This window comes from Mus musculus, chromosome 1, assembly GCF_000001635.26.
Source record: "Mus musculus strain C57BL/6J chromosome 1, GRCm38.p6 C57BL/6J".
Lineage (NCBI taxonomy): Eukaryota > Metazoa > Chordata > Mammalia > Rodentia > Muridae > Mus > Mus musculus.
The window spans coordinates 82,328,047-82,351,174 of record NC_000067.6 but is presented as its reverse complement, the minus strand read 5'-3'; the positions used below and the strand labels follow the sequence as shown (position 1 = coordinate 82,351,174).

Sequence of the window (23,128 nt, the reverse complement as noted above, 5' to 3'; positions counted from 1 at the left end):
ACTCACTAACGTAAAGGATCAAACCCTTGTGTATGTGAATGTGTGTGTAAGAGGACACAGACCAATCGCAGTCAAGGAAATGTCATTCTGGGAAACCGCCCTATGAAAGTGTTCAGTCTGGAGAGCCAAGCCTTACAAATGAGACTGACAAACACCACCACCTGTAATCTGCATCAGCGTTAAGACCGGTCAGTAAAACCAGTGAACAGGAAAACAAATTGAGAAGCCTCAGGAGAAAACATTATGTAGCCATTAAATCAGAGGCTTCTGCAATTCTGGGATTAAGTTAAACGTAGAAAACATAAGGGTAAAAACTGCACGTTGACGGAGTAAATAAATAAATAAATAAAGTGTATAGCAGGGTCAGAGGTAAGCCACAGCTGTAGGATAGGGCTTTTCCTGGGTGGACAATGAAGGGAACTCTCTTAATTATCACACAGATATGTTTTTAACTTTTCTGCAGTGAATATGCTAGTCTTTCAATTTGAATATGGAAAATGAGCAGCTTTTCCTTTTGTTATTGGTTTATTTTCAGCTTATTTGTAATGAACTCTGTGTGTGTGTGTGTGTGTGTACAGCCAGTGCAATAAGCTCCTGCTGCTATGACGTGTAGCTTCATGTGTGTGTGCATGCACAGTATGTATGATTGCTTGTGTGTGTACGTGTGTGTAGAGACCAGAGTCTGTATCAGGTATCCTCCATCACTCACCACCTTATGTCAGACTCGGTATCTCACTGACCCAAAGCTTGACCACTGAGCTAAGATGGCTGTTGAGCAAGTTCCAGAGACCTGCCTATTCTGCCTCCCCAGAGCTGGGGTGTCTTGGTCAGGGTTTCTATTCCTGCCCAAAACATCATGATCAAAAAGCAAGTTGGGGAGGAAAGGGTTTATTCAGCTTATACTTCCACATTGCTGTTCATCACCAAATGTAGTCAGGACTGGAACTCAAGCAGGTCAGGAAGCAGGAGCTGATGCAGCGGCCATGGAGGCATGTTACATCCTGGCTTGCTGCTTTCTTATAGAACCCAAGACTACCAGCCCAGGGATGGCACCACCCACAATGGGCCCTTCCCCCCTTGATCACCAATGGAGAAAATGCCCCACAGCTGGATCTCCGGGAGGCACTTCCCCAACTGAAGCTCCTTTCTCTGTGCTAACTCCAGCCTGTGTCAAGTTGACACACAAAACCTGCCAGTACATGGGGTTACAGACTTTCACCAACAAACCCAACTTTTATTTTTTTTTTTACCAATTATTATTGTGTGCATAGATGGTGCACACATGGATCAATTATTATTGTGTGTACAATCCATGTATGTAAATGCATGCACACATGCCATGGTGCACACATAAAAGACAGAGGAAAATCTTACAGAGTTGGTCCTGTCCTTGCACTTTGTTTTTGAGGCAAGTTTTCTCTCATTTCTGCCACACTAAGTACTTCAGGCTACCTGCCTGGTGACTTTCTCTTCTCTTATGTCTGCCTCCCATCTCCCTGTACAACTGCAGGTTTATAGATGGGCACCACCATATCCAAATTTTGGTGTGGGCTCTGGAGATTGATCTCTGGCCAACAGGTTTGAGCAGCAAGTGCCTTTGTCCACAGAGCCAGCTCAGTGTCTCCATGTTCCCAGCGTCTCCATGTGTCCCATGACTCCCTTTTACTTGGGATTCAGGGATCTAAATCCATGTTCTCATGCTTACATGGCAAGCACCTTACAGACTAAGCCAAACAAGTGATTTTTTTAGAAGTAAAGGTTACACTCAATCACAGGAAACAGTAACTAAAGACAGCTTAGCAAGCTTGGTTCAACTGTCCTCTCTGTGTGGAGCATGCCTGACTTCTACAGCTCGGGGAATAGGTAGATTAGAGCCTAGCTATTCAGGCCTGGACTGGACCGTCTCTTTTTCCACAGGCTTGGATTCCATGGTCAGGGAGCTGATTTATATACCACCTTTCCCTCAATGAGTTCCACCTGTAGCCTACGGGAAACTATCCTGCTTCAAAAATTCTGTCTCCTTGAATAAAATCCACCTCCAGGGAGTCTTGGTTAGTGGTGAAATACTGTTCCCACTTGAAGTTCTGTCTAACTGGAAGCCCTCCTAGAAGGCAGGGTGAATCTGCCAACTGCTTTCTGGGAGCACATAAGACAAAAAAAAAAAAAAAAAATCAGAAATACATAAACAGACATCCAAGGAATACAGAAGAAAAAAATCTCGCCTAGTCCACAAATCTTCTCAGAACACTTCTGGAATGGTGATTCGAACGAAACGCTCAGAAAACAATTTCCATGCAATGAAGCAGGAGGACCAGCATTCCGCATGCACGGGCCGGCTAAGCTCAGTAGAAAAAGGGGAGGTGACTCAGTGGGGAAAGGGCTTGCTTCGTGAGCAAGAGAATCTGAGCTTATGTCTCCAGGAGCCATGTAAAATGCCAGGTGAGCTACACGTGGCTGTGATTCCAGCCAAGGGGAGAGGTAAAGTCAGGAGGATCCAGGTGAGCCTGGCTAACTCAGCCGCAGGCTTAGTGAGAGAGCGAAGAAAGAAAGGAAGAAAGAAGGGAAGGAAGGAAGGTAGGTAGGTAGGTAGATGTGACAGAGGAAGACAACCGATATTAAACCTTTGGCCTCCACATATATGTGCACACATGTGCAGATGTGTGCACATATACACTCAGAAAGCAATAAAAAAGGAAGAAAAAAATACAACAGCTCAGTCAGTATAAAGATAAAATATATGATCCTACAATATAATCACAATATAACCAGATAATGATATGTATTACAGAAACATGCTTATCCTGATAACAAACAAATGCATGTCACCACACAGGGGCCACTCTGTGCTATACCCAACAAAAAGAATGGCACAAATTGAATATTTCTTGAAAAACAGAGTAAGCCATTCTTGAAAATCCTGAATCCCAGAAAGCAGGCCTTGGTCCTCTCTTAAGGACCTACAAGAATGCTGACCAAAACCCCAGAGAACAAGACGCATTCTGGAGCTTCTGTCTGACAGGCTGTTGTTAAAAGGCTTTCTCTTCAAAGCTTGATTGGTTCAAATATGGCTGGACTGGCATGCTTACCAGCTGCCTGTCTGCTTATGCAAACCCTTCATCTTATCTCAACTCGGTGCCCAGAGGTTTTGTTTATTTTCTACTATGCAGTTGGAAACATTTTACTTTTCAAAAAGTTTAGAAGGAAATGTGACTCTAGCATCTGGGGACTATGTTAACCTTTACACCTCTTCTTAGTCTTTGCTCTCGATAACCCTGTGTGTTTTTCCAAAAGGGGTGAGTTAACAACTTTGCTAACAACTGAACAACTGCTATTGGCGTTTCTGGTTTAGGTGAAGAATGAATCACACATTCCACAAACAGACACATTGAGGGCTGGTGGCCATTAGGAAACCTTGTGGGCAAACAGTCCTTGTCCTAACAATATACAACAGTCTAGAAATCTGGAATCACAGACGTCTTCTCCTGGCCACCAACATCCTGGTCATCGGATGCACTCTGCATTACAGACTGACACTATTCATGTTATCAACTCTAGTTGAAGAAATTAGTGTCTGGTTTAAAATGGAACTCAAAATTTTTACAATCTATTAAAAATACTTTTTAGACTTGGCTGAGCACCCATATATGAACTGAAACCAAGGTCCTATGAGATAGTATTTAGCACCCTACCCACATGCTACATACCCCCATGCATCCTACTTTTGTTTACTATGAAAGCTGGGCTGGTTTAGAACTCAACTTGTCATCTTTTTCCATCTTCTGTCTGCAGTGTGCTGGGGACAGGGCACGAGCACCCATGTCCAGTCACAATTTTTTTTTTTAAAGATTTATTTTATTTATATGAGTACACTGTAGGTGTCTTTAGACACACCAGAAGAGGGCATCAGATCCCATTACAGATGATTGCGAGCCATCATGTGGTTGCTGGGAATTGAACTCAGGACCTTTGGAAGAGCAGTCAATACTCTTAACCACTGAGCCATCTTTCCAGCCTCCAAGGAAACTCTTTTTTTTTTTTTAAGATTTATTTATTTATTATATGTAAGTACACTGTAGCTGTCTTCAGACACTCCAGAAGAGGGTGTCAGACCTTGTTACAGATGGTTGTGAGCCACCATGTGGTTGCTGGGATTTGAACTTCAGACCTTCAGAAGAGCAGTCGGGTGCTCTTACCCACTGAGCCATCTCACCAGCCCCCCCAGTCACAATTTTTAAAGGTTTCAAATCACAGTGGAAACTGTTGCTCTGAAGCCTTGCTGTGTGACGACTCTGTTCAATACAAGCTCACTGCGGATCTGTCCCTCTCTTTGGTTCTCCTTTCCTTTGGCTCAGGTCTTCCTGATTCTCTTCCCAAGACATACTCCTCACACTCCCCTCTTCCCCTTTCCTCCTGTCTTTTGACTCACTGCTGACATCACACCTGCTGAAGAAAAACACTCCCCAACATAATAGCACAGAACGACTGTCATCTTAGACACAGGTTCTGTAGGTCAGGAGTCCAGAAGGACAACCACCAAGGCACCTCTATCAACAGTGTCTGTAGCCACAGCATGAAAACCTGAGACTGCACCTAAAGTTAAGGGCTCAGAAACCTGCTTATTGACACCATTGGTGGCTGGGATAGGGAAGCTACATTTTTTTTACATGGGCTTCTGTGGTATACTTTAACTCATAAGATGTTTTTGGTTTTGTTTTTTAAAAAAGCTATGGCCTTAACATAATACAAAAGCTGAATTCTATTGAATAATGTGTCAAAAAAATCTATTAGTAAAAAAGATAAGAGAATTCACCTCTACCTCTTGGAGATTGAGTGGCCTAATTATTAAAGAACAGATGGGACAGGAGATACTACATATAGTCACGCCCCCAACCTTATTCTTCATCCCAGAGGAGAAGATAGAACAATGTACTATATAGCTAGAACCCTGTGTGTTGACTGGCACTTCAGATAAAATCTGTCCTAACTGAACTCACCTTCCTCTCTCCCCCCCCCCCCCCCAGAGAACAAAGGGCAGGCATAAGGGACAATGACAAGAGATAAGTGGATGAGGGAAAAGGGAAAAGGTATTTGTCTCTGGATAGAGAGAAAACAGCATGGCCCACAGACAAATGGTGGTTAATAAAAGGGAAACCCCGTGTTAGGATGAGGTGTTTAATTTTAACTGGGCATGTTAATTAGAGGAGCCAAAAGGGGCTTTTGATTGTTGGACTTTAATACTTTCACAGCTGGACCTAGGTAGTTAGTCTCAGGAGGAAGAACTGGCCAAATAAAGGAATAGTCCTTGGGAACTAGCTTTAGGAATGGAATCTAATGGTTTTTAGCAAGGCAGAGGGAATGGGGGAGAAGGGCAAGGCCTGCCACAGCCATGTTTGCAAGCCGGCTAGAGCCCCTTCAGCAATTTCAGTGTTATTCTAATTTTACATTCTCCTGTCTCTGTGGCCTCTCTTGGAAAATGTTCTATGGCCTGGGTTCTGCATCCCTGGATTTTATTTCATAGATGCTAAGAAACCTCACAGAGGAACTAGTGTTTGAAAGAACATACTTCGGGGAACAATGACGGCTTTATCTCCAAGGATGTGCCACAGAGTCTTGCTATGTTTCATGATTTAGGTATTTCTATTTCCTTTCCAAAGGAAACCACACCTCAGTGTGCAGTATTTCCTAATACTGAATACATACACCTTCTCCTTCATACACATACTCTCCCCCTCTATATACATACAGCTCCCCTTCATATACATATGCCTTCCCCTGCATATACATACACCTTCTCCTCTGTCAGTGTAGTTATGGTTTATATTGTTTTGATGAAACATCATGACTATAAAGCAAGTTTGGGAACTGGGTTTATCTGACTTTCATTTTCACATGGAGTCCATCATTGAAGGGAGCCAGGACAGGGCTCCTCCTGGCTTGCTCAGCCTGCTTTCTTATAGAACTAAGGGCAGCCCAGAGCAAGAACCTCCTCTAGGGGCCTACCCTTCCATCCTGAGCTGCAGTACTGTCCCCCAAGCTCCCAGCAAGGACACCTCTTCAAACACAGACATACCAGGGTCCCAGGAAGAGAAAGGAAAGTGACAAGTGTGTCAGGTTCAGGCACTGCACAATGCCCACTGGCTGCCTTTTCTGAACCTGTCCCTTTGTAACACCTAAGAGTACCTGGGGGCAATTACCATCCATGGCTTTATGAGACCCAGATAAGCACCAAATGTTTGCTCTGCAGACTTTCTATCCCTCCCATATGTAGTAGAGCAGCCCACACAGTGCTAACAAGAGAGACAGGCTTTGATGGAAAGACTTAGCATGTCTCTGCAGCTATTTGAGAACCATCAGAAGGTGGAGGCTCTGGCTCCCCCATTCTTTTTCTCTCATTCTCCCCCTTCCCCTGCTCTATGACAAAACTATTTCTGTTAATTTTTTGAGATTATCTGTCTTTAAGAAGAACTTGCTTTTTCAGTTCTCTAGGCTAGTGGTCACCTTAATCTGCATTTGGACACATGCCTAAGTAGATGCTTATATATTAGAAGTTTATCATTCATCTTACAAACCAAAAGATTGATTCTTTTGTGCTTCGGAGACAGGAAGTTCCACTTAATACTTGGGCTCAGACTATCCCATCCCTACGCACGGAATGGGGCTATTTATTATGCAACCATCCCCTTTCCACGTAGAGACCCTCAAAGGAACGCATGGTGAGCTACACAGAAATCACTCCATGAGAACATTTAAAGCACTGTTTTTCAGTGATTGTCATATGAATGTTGAGTGCAACCTGGCACACACATGAGACTATTGGGGACTCAGAGAGGGGGCTGCTCAGATGAGACACAGAGATTACTAGACTCCTTTCAAAGAAAACTTTGAAGATTTTTTTTTTTTTTGAGCTTTCTTCCTTGACCTGTCACAAATAGCAATGCAATTGTAAATGAGTGGTGTTCGGTGCCACACATGTGCCATTTATACACCGGCTGTCAATGGCTACAGTGATGGAGAATTAGCATAAAGAAGGATCCAAGTGTGTAGACTACCATACACCATAGGGAAGTGTGTTCTCCTTTGAGTACATCACAAGTCATATAAAGTAAGGCCAAAATAAAAGCTCCCAGCTGAACAATAATAACATGAATGAATAAATGAGTAAAGTCCTCCTCCTTTCTTTCTTAATCCTGAAATCTCCCACTGTGTAAACAGTGCCCAGGTCTGACAGGAAAAAGCAAACAAGCGGTGTTTCCAGCTGCATAATACAGATTGTGTGAGCTGAAGGTGGTAGGAGAAATGGGGCATATAACACAATTCATCCTCCTCTGTCCAAACGGCAGAGAAAGAACCAAACTTGGAAAACTCAGCGTGGAAATCAGGAGGTGAGATCAGAATGAGTCTAATGGCTCCTGGAACCTATGTATCAACCTCTACATCTTTACGTCCTCCCTCAACAATCCAGGCAAAGACCTGCCTGGATTAGCAGGTCCAAATGGTATTCTTAGAACCCTGGAGGGTTCTGAAAGCAGCCTCTGATGAAACCACATTAACAAGGGAATAAGAGCAAAGGAATACAGTCAGGCTTCACAACCCAAATGGTTAAGAGTTCCTTGGCATTGTCTTATTTTGGAAACATAGCTGAGGCTGGCTTCTAACTAACAATCCTTCTGCCTCCATCGCCTAAGTGCTGAGATTACAGCCTGTACCACCACACCCAGCAGAGTCCATCTATTTACTGTGCAGAGGTATTCTATTTAAAGAGCTTTATAACCAAGACGATTTCTAATTTATCATGACCACAAAGTATTAGGCCAGTGTGCTTGTTTTGTTTTGTTTTTTTTTTAATTCTTTCTGTGGTATCTATGTTGATCTCTACAATATTCTTATTAGAATTCACCACTGACTGGCTAATAGTGATTCTCAAGTCTATACACTATGATCTCTTATTCCTAGTTACAAGAGAAGAAACAAACTCCTAAACCACACAGTTTAGTAGATGACAGGATTCAACCCGAGGAACATCTAATGTCAAAATAGTGGAACTCAAATCTGTCTTCAAAGTTGAAAAATAGGCTTCATTGTAAAAAGAAAATAAAAGTTTTAGTTTCTGAGACAGGGAGTCTCTCTATAGCCCAAGCTGACCTCGGGTTTCTAAACACTGGGGTTGCAAGCCACCACTATATTAAAAAAAAAAAAAAAAAAAAAAAAGAAAAAGAAAAAAAAAAAAGGTTCCCTTATTATTATTTCAACTCGTTCTCCACAAGAATCAACACACTCCTCTGTTTATTCCCTGAGAGTAAAGACTCACTTACCCTGGGGTGCAGAAGTGAATGGCCACCAGCTCTGCCCAACAAGCAAATCTATTAGGGACAGGAAAGCCCAAAATGTTGACAAAGCCTCCGGGGCAGTAATGGTTGCTAAGAACTTTCAAGGCAAACAAAACTCCTGGAAGAGAATAAAGAACACACTGATATCAACAATCTGAACAGGGAGACTAGGCACAAAGAAAAGTAATTAAATATGAAAACAATTAATTATTACATCCAACTTTATGCTTTGAAACAAAGTCCATAGGGCAATGGAGCATAGTGGTCATCCCTTCGATGGATCTGACACGGAAATTCAAACTGCTTCCAAGCATATGACATAGACAGTGAGAATGGGCCACCAGCAATGGTATCAAATGCCAGGGAACTGGCCACTTTAAAGCAGCTAGTTTTATGATATATGAATATGAACAATGAACTATTACCAGTAATGTGTGTTCTGTAGCTTCTATGGAAAAACACTGAAAGCAGGGTGTATGTACTTCATAATTACACACAGAAGGCTGCAGTCGGGAAGGAAGGGCGGGACAACAGCAGGGGAACGGGGGGGCGGGGGTCTGTCTTCTTGTTCAGGATTACTACTCTCTCCCTCTTCACATCTCATACTTAGCATGCCTAACTTAAATCCTGATGGCAATTTCAGCCCCGTGAAACATCTGTAAAATGAGATGCAATGCCCATGGAGAGAGAATCTCCACTGGGTTCAAATCCCATGTCTACTTCTTACTAGCTGAGCTAGCTACTTTACTACAGTACCAAGATGACACCATTCCTTCTGGGTCTGCAACACACACACACAAAAAAAACAGTGATGGTGAATGGCTATGTGTCTCCTCCCAAGATACAGGGCGCATACCATGACAATGGTGGCTCCCAAGATATGGGGTACATACCATGGTAATGAGTTGGACACTTATATTTTCAAGATTCATTTTTATTTTAAATTACGTATATGAGTACAGGTAAATATATGTGACTGCAGGTGCCCAGAGAGGCCAGAAGAAGGCAACCTCATTTTATGTTATATAAATATTAACAACAAATAAATACCAATAACATGGATTCCTGTAGCCTCTATGGAAAAACACTGAAAAGAGAATATATGTATTCCAGTGGAGCTGAAGTTACAGGTGACTGTGGGTAGCCCTACAAGGATGCTGGAAATCAAACTTGGATCCTCTGGAAGACCAATCAATATGTGTTCTTCATGGCTGAGCCATCTTTCCATCATGATTGGATATTCGTTTCAATGAAATTATTGAGAGGCACAAGCCACATCATTCTCTAGGTAACCTTGAACCGATACAGATCTCCCAATTTCATGCTACTGATTCTTAAGCATTACTGTGGAAGATACGAAATGCAACATGAGACAGAGGCAGCACTGGCTAGGCCAGTCCAGGGCCAAGTCAAGCTTGTCTTTCGGGAATTCCTATGGTCATTGGCTGTACTGGGGTAAAGGAAGGCTGACTTCTAGAGGCTTCATCTGAAAGTGGAATATGTACAGTCAAGGTCTCATCTGCCTTGGGAAGCCATCTGAACCCTGGGGAGCAGTTCACAGTGACCCCAGGCTTTTGTTGCCCCTTGATGCCTATCTGTAAGTATTTCATTTGCTTAGTGCCACCTGCTGCATACAAGTGTTTTGTGTTACACTGACTCAGAGAAGTTGGTAACCAGGGGACCCCCCGAGTCTGCTTCCCAGGTATAATCTTGTTTTCAGAACATCCTTTTGTAAAGATACCCTCGACTCCTTCCATAGCTCTACCATGAGAAAGCCTGCTGCATGCTTCTGGTACCCCAAACCACATTCTAGCAGACCAGGACCCTAAATGTCCAAGAATGAAGATGCAGCATAATGTGGGGCAGTCCAAACAATGCTTTCTTTTATCCCACTCGGTGTGCTCTTCAAGATGCAGGCCCCAGCAGCCATTAGCCACTCAGGATCCTGACCCCGTATCAACTAGCAAAGGAAACAGCCACCTTCCCTCACAGAGCCCTCAGAGAGCGTCTGCCTTACCTGAGAAGCCCACAGCACAGTTCCTTTTGAAGTCAGGCTGATTCAAGAGTTCGGCAACAGTAAACTGCAAGAGCAAATACACCACCCCCGTAAGCAGGGAGAAGGTGGCGATCACGTAGGCAAACCATCGGCTTCCCAGCCTTCTCTCCAGCTTCACACCTTTCCAGAGCATGGACACCATGTTGAAATACAAATGCCAGTCATCTCCGTGGTGCAGGGGAGAGAGCAGTAAACGCTGCCAGTCTTTCTGCTGGTAACACTTTTCCACGCTGATGCAGGAATGGTACAGGGGCTTCCAAGGATTCAGGAAGAACCAGACGTTGACAGCCAAGGTTGCGAGGGTAACAGGCGGAATGTTGTTGATCCCAATTTGGAACACTTGAGAGAGGAGCAGGAGGAGGCCGGTGTTGATCCCTCTCGTTCTCCTCTGCATGACTGCAGGATATCAGGAGCGTGGATAAGGATCTGTGCTAGAGGATTAGGAACCCAGGGAGGTACACGGAGAACTGCACCTGAAACACACAGGGCATGCAAAACTCATCACCTGAGAACAGCCCGACTGCTCAGACCCGCGCTAGAAGATGGGCACAGGCTGGCGTGGCCTCGCATGCCTGAGTCCAACAGGGATATTACTAACTTCTCTTTCCATTTCACATTCTAAAATAGAAATTTTATCCCAGATTCAAGTGAACTTAAGGACAGGTATGCTTTCCTTGACCATAATAGTCATGAACTTGTAATGCGTCTTTCTCAGTAAAAGAAACTAATTTAAAAAAGGGGGGGGGGGTCAGCCTGGTAAGCTAAGGACCCACAAAGGTGGGGGGACCCAACTCCACAAAGTTGTCGTCTGACCTTTACAGATGCACCGTGACATGCATATCCACAATCTACACATTATACATACACAGTAACAACAATAGTAATAATAATGGGAAAAAACAAGACAAGGGAGAAGGCTCAGGGTGTAAAGCTTGCTGTGTAAACATGAAAAGCTAAATCCAATTATCCAAAATATATACAGAGCGGGCATGGCTGCCTGCATCTGTGAACCAGGGCTCCCGTGATGAGGGCAGGGACAGAGACAGCAGAGTCCCAACTAGCCTGCTGTAGACAGCAGGAAAAACAGTGAGAGACCCTGCCTCAACCAAAGGGACCAACATCTGAGGTTGCCCTCTGACCGTTAATTTACATGCATGGCATGGCACACGTGTGCTAGCACTCACAGATGCTGTCATACACACTCATCATATGCATGTACACATATCATACAACCCTAAACACACATCGTATACACATAAAAAGGATGAAAATGATAAGTCGGACTCTGATAGTAAATTTACAAGGAGAGTAGACAAATATTTTTTTATCAAATCCCTGCCAAGTCTCCTTATCTCTTCTAATATTTTCAGCAGAAACTCTCAAAATGCCAAAAACTAGGTTTTAAGATTTCTGAGCATGTTATGGTCTAATCCAATCTTCATACTAACAGGTGTCCATGCCCCCAAATTCTTAGTCATGGCTTATAAAAACTTACGTATGTGCCAAATCCTACATTGAAAAAAAATGTAGTCCTTGTTTTTTATGCTCACTTGTCACCAGGAAGTAAAACACCCACTGGCTCAGGGTGTTGTAAGCACAGAGAAGGAACGCAAGAGCAGGGATACACAACTGTGCAGAAGGTGGTGACGGGACTACTGTCTGACAGAGTTCATTTGAGTTAGTGACAAGGAAGAGCTCCATGAGGCAGTGGTCCTCCTCTCCACCCTCTCCACTGGGGCTGGCATTGTGACACGCTTGGGATGACAGAGCAGAGGGCAGATAATACAAAAAGCCTAAACCTAGCCCCAAGATGCACTGCAGGCTTCCAGTATGGGCTCGAGTCTGGGCTAGTTTGCACAGGCTCTGGTCCTCTCATGATCCCTGGTCCCAGCCACCGTCAGCTAATCCTCAGACTCAACGAAGTCTAAGGTGACACAGATGTAAACAGGAGTCCCATGGGCCCTTCCTAATTTGAACCAAAGTGAGGGTGGTTCTGGAGTGGTTTGGTAGGCAGCAATTACTAATATAGGGGTTGATTTTGGACAGGGATTGGTTCCTGTTCACAAGAAGCAGGTAGTGAGGAGTTGGGGTGGGGGAGATAGGGACAGTCTAACAGGGCCATAAAAAGGATCAAGTGTTTGAATAAAAGAACCAGAAGGTGGGGGGGGGGGGGGAGTAAGGTACAGATACTGGAAAAGTAGACAAGGGATTTGAAAGATGTTCCAGAAAGTGCTCATTTACTAACATGTATTTTCCTGTGGCAATTTCTCAGCTCCCAACTCCAGGTAGCAGTAACTGAGCATACTAGACAATGCAAAAGCTTTATAGAAAATGATGGAATTATATTTTAATTACAAAACTTAAAAATTTAAAGAACATTAATTTTACAAAGTGTCTTCTTAGGAGTGCTATGAATAGCCCATCACTTAATGCTGCTGGTTCTCAGGATCCTCATACTAAATTGGAATAACTAGTGATATCCCAGGCTTGCTAGAAGTCCTAGGGGCAAAGGAAATGATGGTAAAGTGCTAGTATTCTCATTTCACTATCAGCTATGTTGAAATCAAACCTGCAAAAGACAATTCTCACAAAGCTCAAATATACTCTGGACCCCCAAAATGCACTTCTTCCTGTTTTTTATTCTTTTATATATTAAATAATGGATTTTAGTCATTTTTACCAGCTTACTCCTTCCTCTCCCACTGGCACCTTCCACACAAGTGCCCTTCACTTGTACTTTCATGTTTTCTTCTTGTGAATTTAGAGCTGGGGCGTGGGACAAAGCTATTGAATGGATCAAGGGCCACTTTGTGGCTACACCACTTTAGAAAGAGATACCCCTCCCCCCAATAAGCTTTGACTGCTGATAATCCTTTGCAGAGGGGTGTGGCCTCGTTGGTCCCTCTTTCACCCATGAGGAATGGTTGATCAGTCCAATCAAGCCTTGTGTATATAACCAAGGCTGTAGTGAGTTCATGAGGGCATTGGCTCTCACATCCAGAAGGCATCCTTTCTCTGCACATCTCCCTCCCCACCCTCAGCTTTTACCTTCTTTGCTCTTCCCTTTTCTGAGGCGTTCCCTGAGCCTCTGATGGTGTTGCAGTGGTTTGAGTGGCTCCCATAGGCTCACGTTTGAATACTTAGTCCCAACGTGGTAGAACTGTTTGGTTAGGGTTGGGAGGTGTGGCCTTGCTGGAGGTGTGTCACAGAGGGCTAGCTTTTAGGCTTCAAAGGAATCAAGCCATTTTCAGTATGCTCTCTGCCTTGCTTTTGTGAGCTCTCATCTGTTCCTCCCACACTGGCTTCATTCTGTCATCATGGACTCTAACCCACTGCAACCGTAGACCCAATTTAATGTTTTCTTATGTCAGTTGCCCCAGTCACGGTGTTCTATCACAGCAACAGAGACATAACTAATGCAGGTATTACAGTTGTCCAAGTTGGGGCAGAACATTACCCCGTCACTTACGCTCAGCCCTTTGGACAGTAACTGATTTCTCCATTAACCAATGCCTGCTACAATACACAGCTTGTTTGAAGAAAGTGTGTTGGCTATTTTCATGTCAACTTGCCATAAGGTATAGTCATTTGAGAGAAAAGAGCCGCAAATAAAAAAATGTCTCCATGAGACCTAGCTGTACCCAAGCCTTTAGGACATCTTCCTAATTAGTGATTGATGGCAGAGAACCCAGCTCATTGGGTGTGTCACCCCTACACTGGTGATCCTGGGTTCTATAAGAAAGGAGCTGAGCAAGCCAGGGAAAGCAAGCCATTAAGCAGCAGCCCTCCATGGCCTCTGTATCAGCTCCTGCCCCCAGGTTCTTGCCTTGCTTGAGTTCCTGTCCTGGCTTCCTCCAATAATTGACTATAATGTGGAAGTGTAACCTAAATAAACCCCCCTTTTCCCCAACTTGATTTGGTCATGGTATTTCATTGCAGCAACAGAAACCCTAAGTGATGGGGGTGGGGTGAGGGGTGGGGGGTGGTATTGCTGTGATAGAGCTATGTTGCTTTTGGGAGGACTGTAAAAGGGCTTTGGACTTGAGGCTAGAGAAGCTACTGAGTGTTGAGAGCTCAGTGAGCTGTTCTGTAGGAACTTGGAAGAATGTTGTGAGCAGTTCATATAATGGAGGCCTGGCTTGTGATGTTTTAGAGGGAAGCAAAAATTCTCCTGGGCCTCTTGTGTGAAGAATCTGTGATATCTGGTCAGATGGAGCGGAAGTATCAGCTGTGATTAACAAGGCACCAGAACCACTAGAGTAAAACTTTACTTTGCACAGCCAATGGATGCTCAAGAATGAACAGAGATGAAGAAGAGGCCAGCGGCACTGAGATGAAGCCTTCAGGGAAGTGTGTTCTCATGGTCAGCACATAGCCGCTGTGTTCCAGAGGCAACCTAGGCTGTACCTTGAGCTGACAACTGAACTTGGTAGTGTAAGAATCACCCAAGTGCTGCTGGTTTTGAATGCATGAAGGGATCATGAAGAACAGCTGAGGTTTGGTGCTGTGTGGCAGGGTTATGATTCCCCCAAGGGAGCACAGAAGAGGCTTTTGGTGAAAGTGCAGCCCAGCTGCTCTGAGGGACTCTGGCAGTTTTGGACATGCTCACCAAGATCAGCAGTTTTGGGGTAGCCACCTAGAACAGCAGCAGCAATTGAGCAGAGCCTGCCTGAGCTTAGAAGACATTCTATGTATGCTGTAAAGGACAGAGCTGGAGAAGTGACCCAAGGCCTTGAGGAACACAGAAGATCATGAGTGAATCACAGACATTGTACATTGAGTTATTGATACTGTTGGAGTTCAGTTTTGCTTTGGGTCACAGATTGTGAGTGTGCCCTGGTTCTTCCTTCTTGACGTAAGGATGAATTTAGTTTATTTTGTATTTTATAGGTGTCCACAGTTGAGACACTGAATTTCTAAAGAGAATTTTTTAAAAGAGACATTGGATTTTTAAATAGACTGATCTTTAAAATGTTTTACTTTGTACAGGTTGTTCAAGACTTGGAATATTTGTTACTGTGATATCCGTATTAATACGTGCCCTTGGGAATAAACAAAGGAAAGGCTACAGCTAACAGTGTTGTATTTGTATGGCAACTTGACAAGAGATCAGCTGTGCTGGTTATTTTTATGTACCTTGACATAAGGCATAGTCATCTGAGAGGAGAAAACCTCAATTTTAAAAAAATGCCTTCATAAGATCAGGCTACTGTAGGCAAACCTACAGGGCTGTGGTTCTCAACCTTCCTAATGCTGTGACCTTAAATACAATTCCTCATGCTATGGTGAACCCCAATCATAAAATTATTTTTGCTGCTACTTTATAACTGTAATTTTCCTACTGTTATAAATCATAAATATCTTTGTTTCTCAACGGTCTTTGGTGACCCCAGTAAAGGGGTCATTTAACCTAAAAGGGCAGGAACCCAACCCACAGGTTGGGAATGGATGCTTTCATGCATTTCCCTAATTAGTGATTGATAGATCAAGTCTAGCTCATTGTGGTTGGTGCCACCCCTGGAGGGTTGGTGATCCTGGATTCTATAAGAAAGCAGGCTGAGCAAGCCACAGGAAACAAGTTAATAAGCAGCACCCCTCCATGGACTCTGCATCAGCTCCTGCCTCCAAGTTCCTGCCCTATTTGAGTTCCTGTTCTAGCTTCCTTCAGTGATAGACTACAATGTGGAAGGGTGACTCAAATAAAGCCCTTCTTCCCCAACTTGCTCTTGATCATAGTGTTTCATCTCAACAATAGAAACCCCAACTAAGAGAGCGATAAGGACAACACTTTGGGGAATGAACAAGAGTACCTGGAAAGCAGTTGGACAACATGGTTGTTTAGCAAAATCAATAGAAGAATCCCCTACTCAGCCTCCCCAGCCAAGGGCTCCTGACCAGGTCCAGAGAAGCAGGCATGAGTCTCCTCCTGTGGTGTGGACCTCCAATCTGACCAGAAAGCATGAGTCTCCTCCTGTGGTGTGGACCTCCAATCTGACCAGAAAGCAGTTTGTGGAAATCCTTAGCAACCTTGTCAGCGTAACACCTACAGTAATGATCTCAAAGGTCATGCACTCGTGGGTGATTGGGCCCAGTCATATGTGCACACACACATGCACACACACCCCCACACACATACTTAACACATCAAGTGTATTTATTGCCTTGGCCTTATCACTATTATTATAGCTCTGTGGCTACAATAAAATAAAAATAACCCGATTTCCAACAGAAAAGCTGCCAGACAACCTTGTAGAAATGGCCATGGTTTCCCACTGGGAAACTTTCAATCCTCTAGCCCCTGTGACTTCATGCAGCTCATCTATTTCTATATGCATGGTGAAGCAAGGTTCTATGGATGACCGGTCACTTGCAGCAGCAGCTGATGATGATGTCTTGACTTAAGAGGCAGCTCTCCTGCATTAGAATTCCCAGTGACCAAGAAGACACACGAAAGGCAGAACCTCCTGAGTCTCTGCCCTGTGTTCATGCTCGGGCTGGGCTTCAGCTCCTCTGGTCAGGCTGAGCCCCTTCCTGTGCAGCCCTTCCCAGCTTCATCTCCCACAGGCCTTCAGCTCCCACTCCATGGGTACTTAGCTTTCCTGTGCCTTCATGGTCCTTCTAACGATTAAAAGTGATTTTCAACCTCCCTAGTGCTACAAACTGTAAATGCAGTTCACGGTGTGATGACAACCCCCCCCCCCCAACCATAAAATTAGTTCACTGCTACTTCAAAACTGTAATTTTGCTACGGTTATGAATCACAATGTAAATATCTGATATGCAGATATGTGATACGTGAACCCCAAAGGATTTTAGTCCACAGGCTGAGAACCGCAATCTAATCCCTTACTCGGGGGGTTATTTTCTTCTATCCTTAATGTTTCCTATGAACTCCAGATCTTAATCCTGATGATTCTTTTTATCATGATTTCCAAATTCGGTTTGTTCAGCTTTGACTTCGCAGCAAGCTCCCAGGTCATAATTTTATAGGAGGACTCCAGTGTGCCTGGTGTCTTGGTTGTGAAAGGTGAAGTCTCCTTTCTCACAGTAATGATTCAGTCACTCCACCTTCCATTCACCTACTCCAAATGTCAAGTGCTAGGAGGACAGGAAAGAACAAGACGCTTAGATGCCCAACACCTAAATCACCACTTATACTTATCGAAAGACATGAAGATACTGGTTCTAGGAAACTAGAAGAACAAACATATACAGCATGCATCCCTCTTTTAATGCACCAGGCATGCAAAGGTGGACACAGCCAAGAGAGAAAAATATCACTCTATGGGTCCCTCTCCCATGAAGGCTAGGATTGCACCCAAGGTGTTTTAAGTGACAAAGAGAACTCTGTCCTATAACATCTATATTTCAAAAATTTCCTCAGATAAGCTATGGAGTTATTCCCAGAGGAAGAGAGGTATAAAGGGGGGAATTCAGCCATGTTTAAGTTCTCTCTCCTCAGAAATCATACTGTAGCCTTGAGTAACATGAGTTGAATCCTTAGTAATAAGCCTTCAATGGCTCAGTATCAGTGAGAATAAAGGCCCAAGCCTTTATCCTAACTTGACAGGGCTGACACCTTCGATCTGTCAGCACAGTCTCTGCTTAGTCAACTCTGCTTCTCCAGTGTCACAAGTCCCTACAGGTGCAGCTTGATGGCAGAGGGCAGGGGCAGCCTTGTTGAATGTGACCACAATCAGACAGAACTAGACTGTGTGATCATTGTGAGCACAGTGACCTATGGTCTGTGCTTCCAGTCTCCCAAATGAGTTAAGGTTAGCATTCTGAATGAGCTGCCACTGCACAGTAAGCAAGCATGGTTAAGCAAATCAGGACACCTCCCTTTCATCTCTCTTTTTCCCACGGCTGTAATAATCTCCCAACCATGTGATGTGTATCACTCTATCCTCGAACACGTCATCAACTTCATAGAAATAAATCTATGGTTCACTTAAAATGTGTTGATAAATTGCTTTGCCAAAACTATTTGACAAACAAAACACCACTTTAATTATGTAGTAGTACACACTAGACAGCATTATATCAAGGTTGTGGCAGAGACATGGAAGATTTCTTGAATATTGATGGGGAAATTAGCCATATTTACTTTTAATGAGAAATTAAAAATTAAACAGGTATGTAATAAGAAAAACTACATGGCTAGAATAAACAAAGAAACTGGATTCATAACCTGAGAGACCAGCGTATCCCAAAGGGGAGAAGAAAACAGTAGAAAGGGAAAAGAAACTAATTACAAGGATTTTGAATTCTACTTGCAAAGCAGAAAATATTTCACCATTATCACTTACCAAGGCAGTATGCATCTCAATTTTCAGATTTAAACGTTCAATAAGAACTGAAACCATTAAATTGCAAGAATAAATATATACCAGCTGTAAATTCTATTCCCAATTTGGTATGTGATACTAACAAATTAATTCCACAAGAAACACAGACATGATAGAGTCTTAATGGGAGTAATTAAAAACTGCGCTGAAGATTGGGGTCTCCATATTATTATAAGCACAACAAATTTACTGAAATCATCTTCCATTATATGGCTTCCTCTCCAAGAAATTGTTTATTGTTACATAGTTTAGAACGATCAACGGTATGACATCACTACCATTACTAAGTTTCATTTAACAGTTTTACATAGTTGAGTACACATTCTTTTAAAAATATCACAGAGAAATATAATAATTCACAAGTATTTATTAAAGGCCTGCAATTGCCTAGGCTGAGAGCTTTCTAAACATCCAATTTTTCAAATACTTAAGTTTAGAATTTTTTTAAATGGCGACATAATCTTCATACGATAATAATCACACCCTTAAAGCATACAGCTCAGAATATTTTAGTATATGTATAGGTTGTATAGCCACTACCAGTATTAATTCCAGAACTTTCTTGATGCCAAAAAGAAACCCCAAACCATTTAGTAGTCCCACTACCATTCTTTCCCTAAGACCTTAATAATTATCCACCTAATTCTGCCTTAGAGTTTCCCCTACTCTGGACTTCTCACGTAAGGAAACCATCCATTACAGAACAGCAGACTTTGAAGATCACTGATATTACACCAATACTTGATACGGTCAAGTAATAGTTCACTGCATGGGCACGCCACATCCTGTTTCCCTATTCACCTGCAGATGACTTTCCCAGTGTCTGCAGCCTGGCCCTGGGATGCATGACGCTCACGTGATCCCAGTGTGCTGTTCTCTGTATGAGCATGACTTCCAGGAGTAGAGTTACTGGAACAGCAACTCTGTCTTAACTATTTAACTTTTTGAGGAACAACAAATTGTTCTTCAAACTCCTGCCCTCTGGTAGGATGCAAAGCCTCTGGCTTCAGCATCATTCGAGGATTTTTGCTTTTTTGTTTGTTTGTTTTCAGAGACAGGGTTTCTCTGTATAATAAACAAATACACTTCTTTTGTTTTTGTTTTCTTTTTGTTTGTTTTGTTTTTTGTTTTTGAAGACAGGATTTCTCTATGTAGCCCTGGCTGTCCTGGAACTCACTCTGTAGACCAGGCTGGCCTCAAACCCAGAGATCCACCTGCCTCTTCCTCCTGAGTTGCCACCACCACCCAGCTTGAATCTTTGCTTTTTATTCATTTTTTATTCTAGCTTTCCTAGTGAGTATGAAGTGGTGTGTAAACCCCTCTCCATAATGTAAGGCTAGTGATACTGATAAAATGAACTTTACATTGTTGAAAACGCAATATGAACTTAAACATGTTCACTGCATACAAGTGTGCTTACCTCAGCCCTTACCTTCAAGAAACCACCAACAAGCTCAGTTTAGGAGAAAGCACCAGAAAGAAAGGTGAAATCACAAAGACAGTGCTTGGCTGAACTGCAAACATCAGCACCACAATTCCTTGGGGTACAGCACATTGAGAGGCCACTTGAATGCCCTTCAATAGCATGGCATGGTTTATGTGAACACATCAGTGTGTAAACACCACAAAATCCTTTCAAGAACACACAGAGGGCTGGCGTTTCTAATTACTGCAAACTGTGCAGAATGCTATGGAAAGAGCAAATATTCATATTGAACATAAAAACATTTCTTCTTTCTTAATTGCAAGAGCCAGGCAACAAAGTGAGCCATAACAAAGAGCACAGTAAATGAAGTCAAAAGACCAAGAGAATGGCCAGATACCAGTGTACCTTGCTCCTTGCTCTGCTCAATGAGCCTACTTTTTCTGAGACAGGATAAGCTGGCTAGATACATTCTTAGAAACCATATCATTCTTGGTTTTTGAAGAACAAACTTAAAAGACTATTTTCTCTACTTGCCACTGGAGTGTCAATGAAGGAAGATGTTCCCACCCAGTGTGATATTTTATTCTGATACTAAAATTTCTTGGTATGATTTCATTTTTGAAATGGTAGTAGTTTCCTTAGGTCCTAGAAGATCCCAACTATAAAGCAGATACTCAAGATATTCCTGAAAATTAAAGAAAAGTATATGATGCATTAACAATTAGTAAAAAACAAGAATTTTCCTAACTGAATACTTATAAACAAATCAGGTCTACTTTCAAATAAATAAATACATTTCAAAAAAACTCTGCTAAAAGTTTTATAAAATGACATAGAAATTATGCCTTCCAAACTTAACACTTAATTATTAAATATAATAGCAGATGGCATGGCTTCACATCATTACACCCTGTTCAATTTACCAGAAAGCATCATCTACCTAAGGTGACTGGTAAATAGGGAGTCCTAGGGGAGGCAGTGTAGAATCTTCATCAGACTCCATGATCATCTGGTGACAAGCTGCACACAAACAGCAATTTCTTCTAGCCTTCTAAAATCTGTTAAGTGGCTTCATGAACTGTACTAATGATACAACCAAGGGGAATCAGAATGGAGCTCTGTTTTCTTACTTCCCATTAAAGGGAGGAATAAAAGGAGATGGAGACAATGAAATGAATAAAAATGGACCTCATGAATAAAACATGAAGACTGGAATCAAATTATACTAAGAAGGTAATGGGAGTGTGGCCTTCATGAATATCATGATACTCTCAATAATTACATTCTGGTATCTATACATGGGAATGCCTACAACTTGGATTCTGCTCCAGAGAACGTAGAAATTAAGAACCCTGTCTTCTTTTAAAGTTCGAGGAGACCTTTCCTACAAATGCAGAGAGTTCGTTATTACAGCCACTCAGCCTGGGATGCCAACTTGGAAACTGCCTGATGCCACCAACTGTGTCTTCTGCTTTTAAGTGAGAAAACTTAGTTCTTAGCACACAGGCTCCTCTTTCTTTCTTTTTGCCCATTCATAATCTTCACACACACACACAAAAAAAATCCTCGCCCATTAATGGGATGAAGCCCAACTGTCTTTTATAATAGCTTGCCTTTTTTTTTTTTTTTTTTTTTTTTTTTTTTTTTTTTTTTTTTTTTTTTTGCAGCAGGGATTTTGTTCTTTTACAATAAAGTTTCAAAAATAAAAAGAGAGAAATGGTTTGCCTTAATGCCAATCACATGGAAGGCTTATACAGGTAAAACATAGTAACTTTGAGGAGTGGGGACTTTAGAGCATTAAGTGGACATAAGAATATCCAGACAAGTGACCAACCATTAATAGCCACGTATTAATGTGGTGACACAACCCACAAAGGTCAGGTCTTCAGCACACTACACTCGCCCTAATCTATTTACAAAACGTCTGATTCAATTTGCTTAAAACACAAGTCCATCCACCACCTTCCCCAACAATTCATCAAATACCTTTCTGACCTTGTGAAAATCATGAAGTGTGCATGGTTTGCAGGATGGAGTTTGCAGCCAAAAGGCCAGCCTTAAATCACGACTTAATGCTGATACTGTAAGCTCTTGAGTACATTCTTTTTATTTCATTTTTTAAAATTTTATTGTTGTCGTTGTTGATGATGATGATGTTGTTTATAGGGCAAGATTTTTCTCTAGATAGCCCTGGCTGCGCTGAAACTTTCTTTGGAGACCAGGCTGGCCTCAAACATCAGAGATTCACCTGCCTCTACCTCCAAGTGCAGGGATCACCACATCTGACTCCTGAATAAATTCTTAATCTATGCTTGAACCCCTCACCTTTGAGCCAGGCACTAATAATAAGGCCTCCCTTCCAGAAGTGATAAGTAACAACGCCCGAAGCTTAAGAACTCTAGGTGCCTGCTGATGACACAGCATCGTTATCATCGTCACTGACCGCTGATGACACAGCAAATTTATCATCATCACTGACCCACCTAGGCTCAGACCAGGAACTAGTCTTACTGTATTCTATAACATCTTTTCAACAGCATCTGATAGGTACACATCTAGTTTAAAAGTGGTTATGTGTAACTTGTTTCATTTCACTTAGTTCTTACCATCTTTGTTTCATATACCATCAGGCCTACGGCACTCATCCTGAAAACTGCCTGTTTTGGAGCCCTCTCTAAAGCTGTTTTGCAGTTGTCCACAGATAGGTTTGTGGTGCTTCTGCCTATCACCCTTAAGGATGTCTGGCCTCCACTTCTCTGTCCAAGGTGCTTAAGACACAAAGCCATCTAGTGGGCGGTCACATGTGGTCTGTTGTTTCCACAATGGACAGTCACATGGGCTCTCTTACCACCCAAATGATAAAAACATGATACACTATGTACCCAATTCCAAACACAGGAATCTGCTCCAGTTGAATACCCTTTCAGCAGTCCTGGTGTGAAACTGAAAAAGAAGTTCTATATTCCCTATA

At 42.6% G+C, this 23,128-nt stretch overlaps 1 protein-coding gene across 5 annotated transcripts in view; it reads right to left on the bottom strand.

Moving 5' to 3' along the window:
• The window catches only part of Rhbdd1 (rhomboid domain containing 1), a 128,910-nt gene that overhangs the window by 94,192 nt on the left and 11,590 nt on the right, over positions 1–23,128 (bottom strand). For 3 of the 5 annotated variants that reach the window (XM_011238714.3, XM_006496574.4, NM_029777.3), the window contains exons 2-3: positions 10,345–10,856; positions 8,313–8,445 (exon numbers count right to left, since the gene is read on the bottom strand). In XM_011238714.3, the coding sequence (XP_011237016.1) occupies positions 8,313–8,445; positions 10,345–10,777 (566 nt within the window). In that variant the 5' untranslated portion in view covers positions 10,778–10,856. Of the gene's footprint in view, positions 1–8,312; positions 8,446–10,344; positions 10,857–11,878; positions 12,130–23,128 lie in introns of those variants that run through there. The other 2 variants (XM_030243522.1, NM_001122685.1) reach the window with 2 other exon arrangements.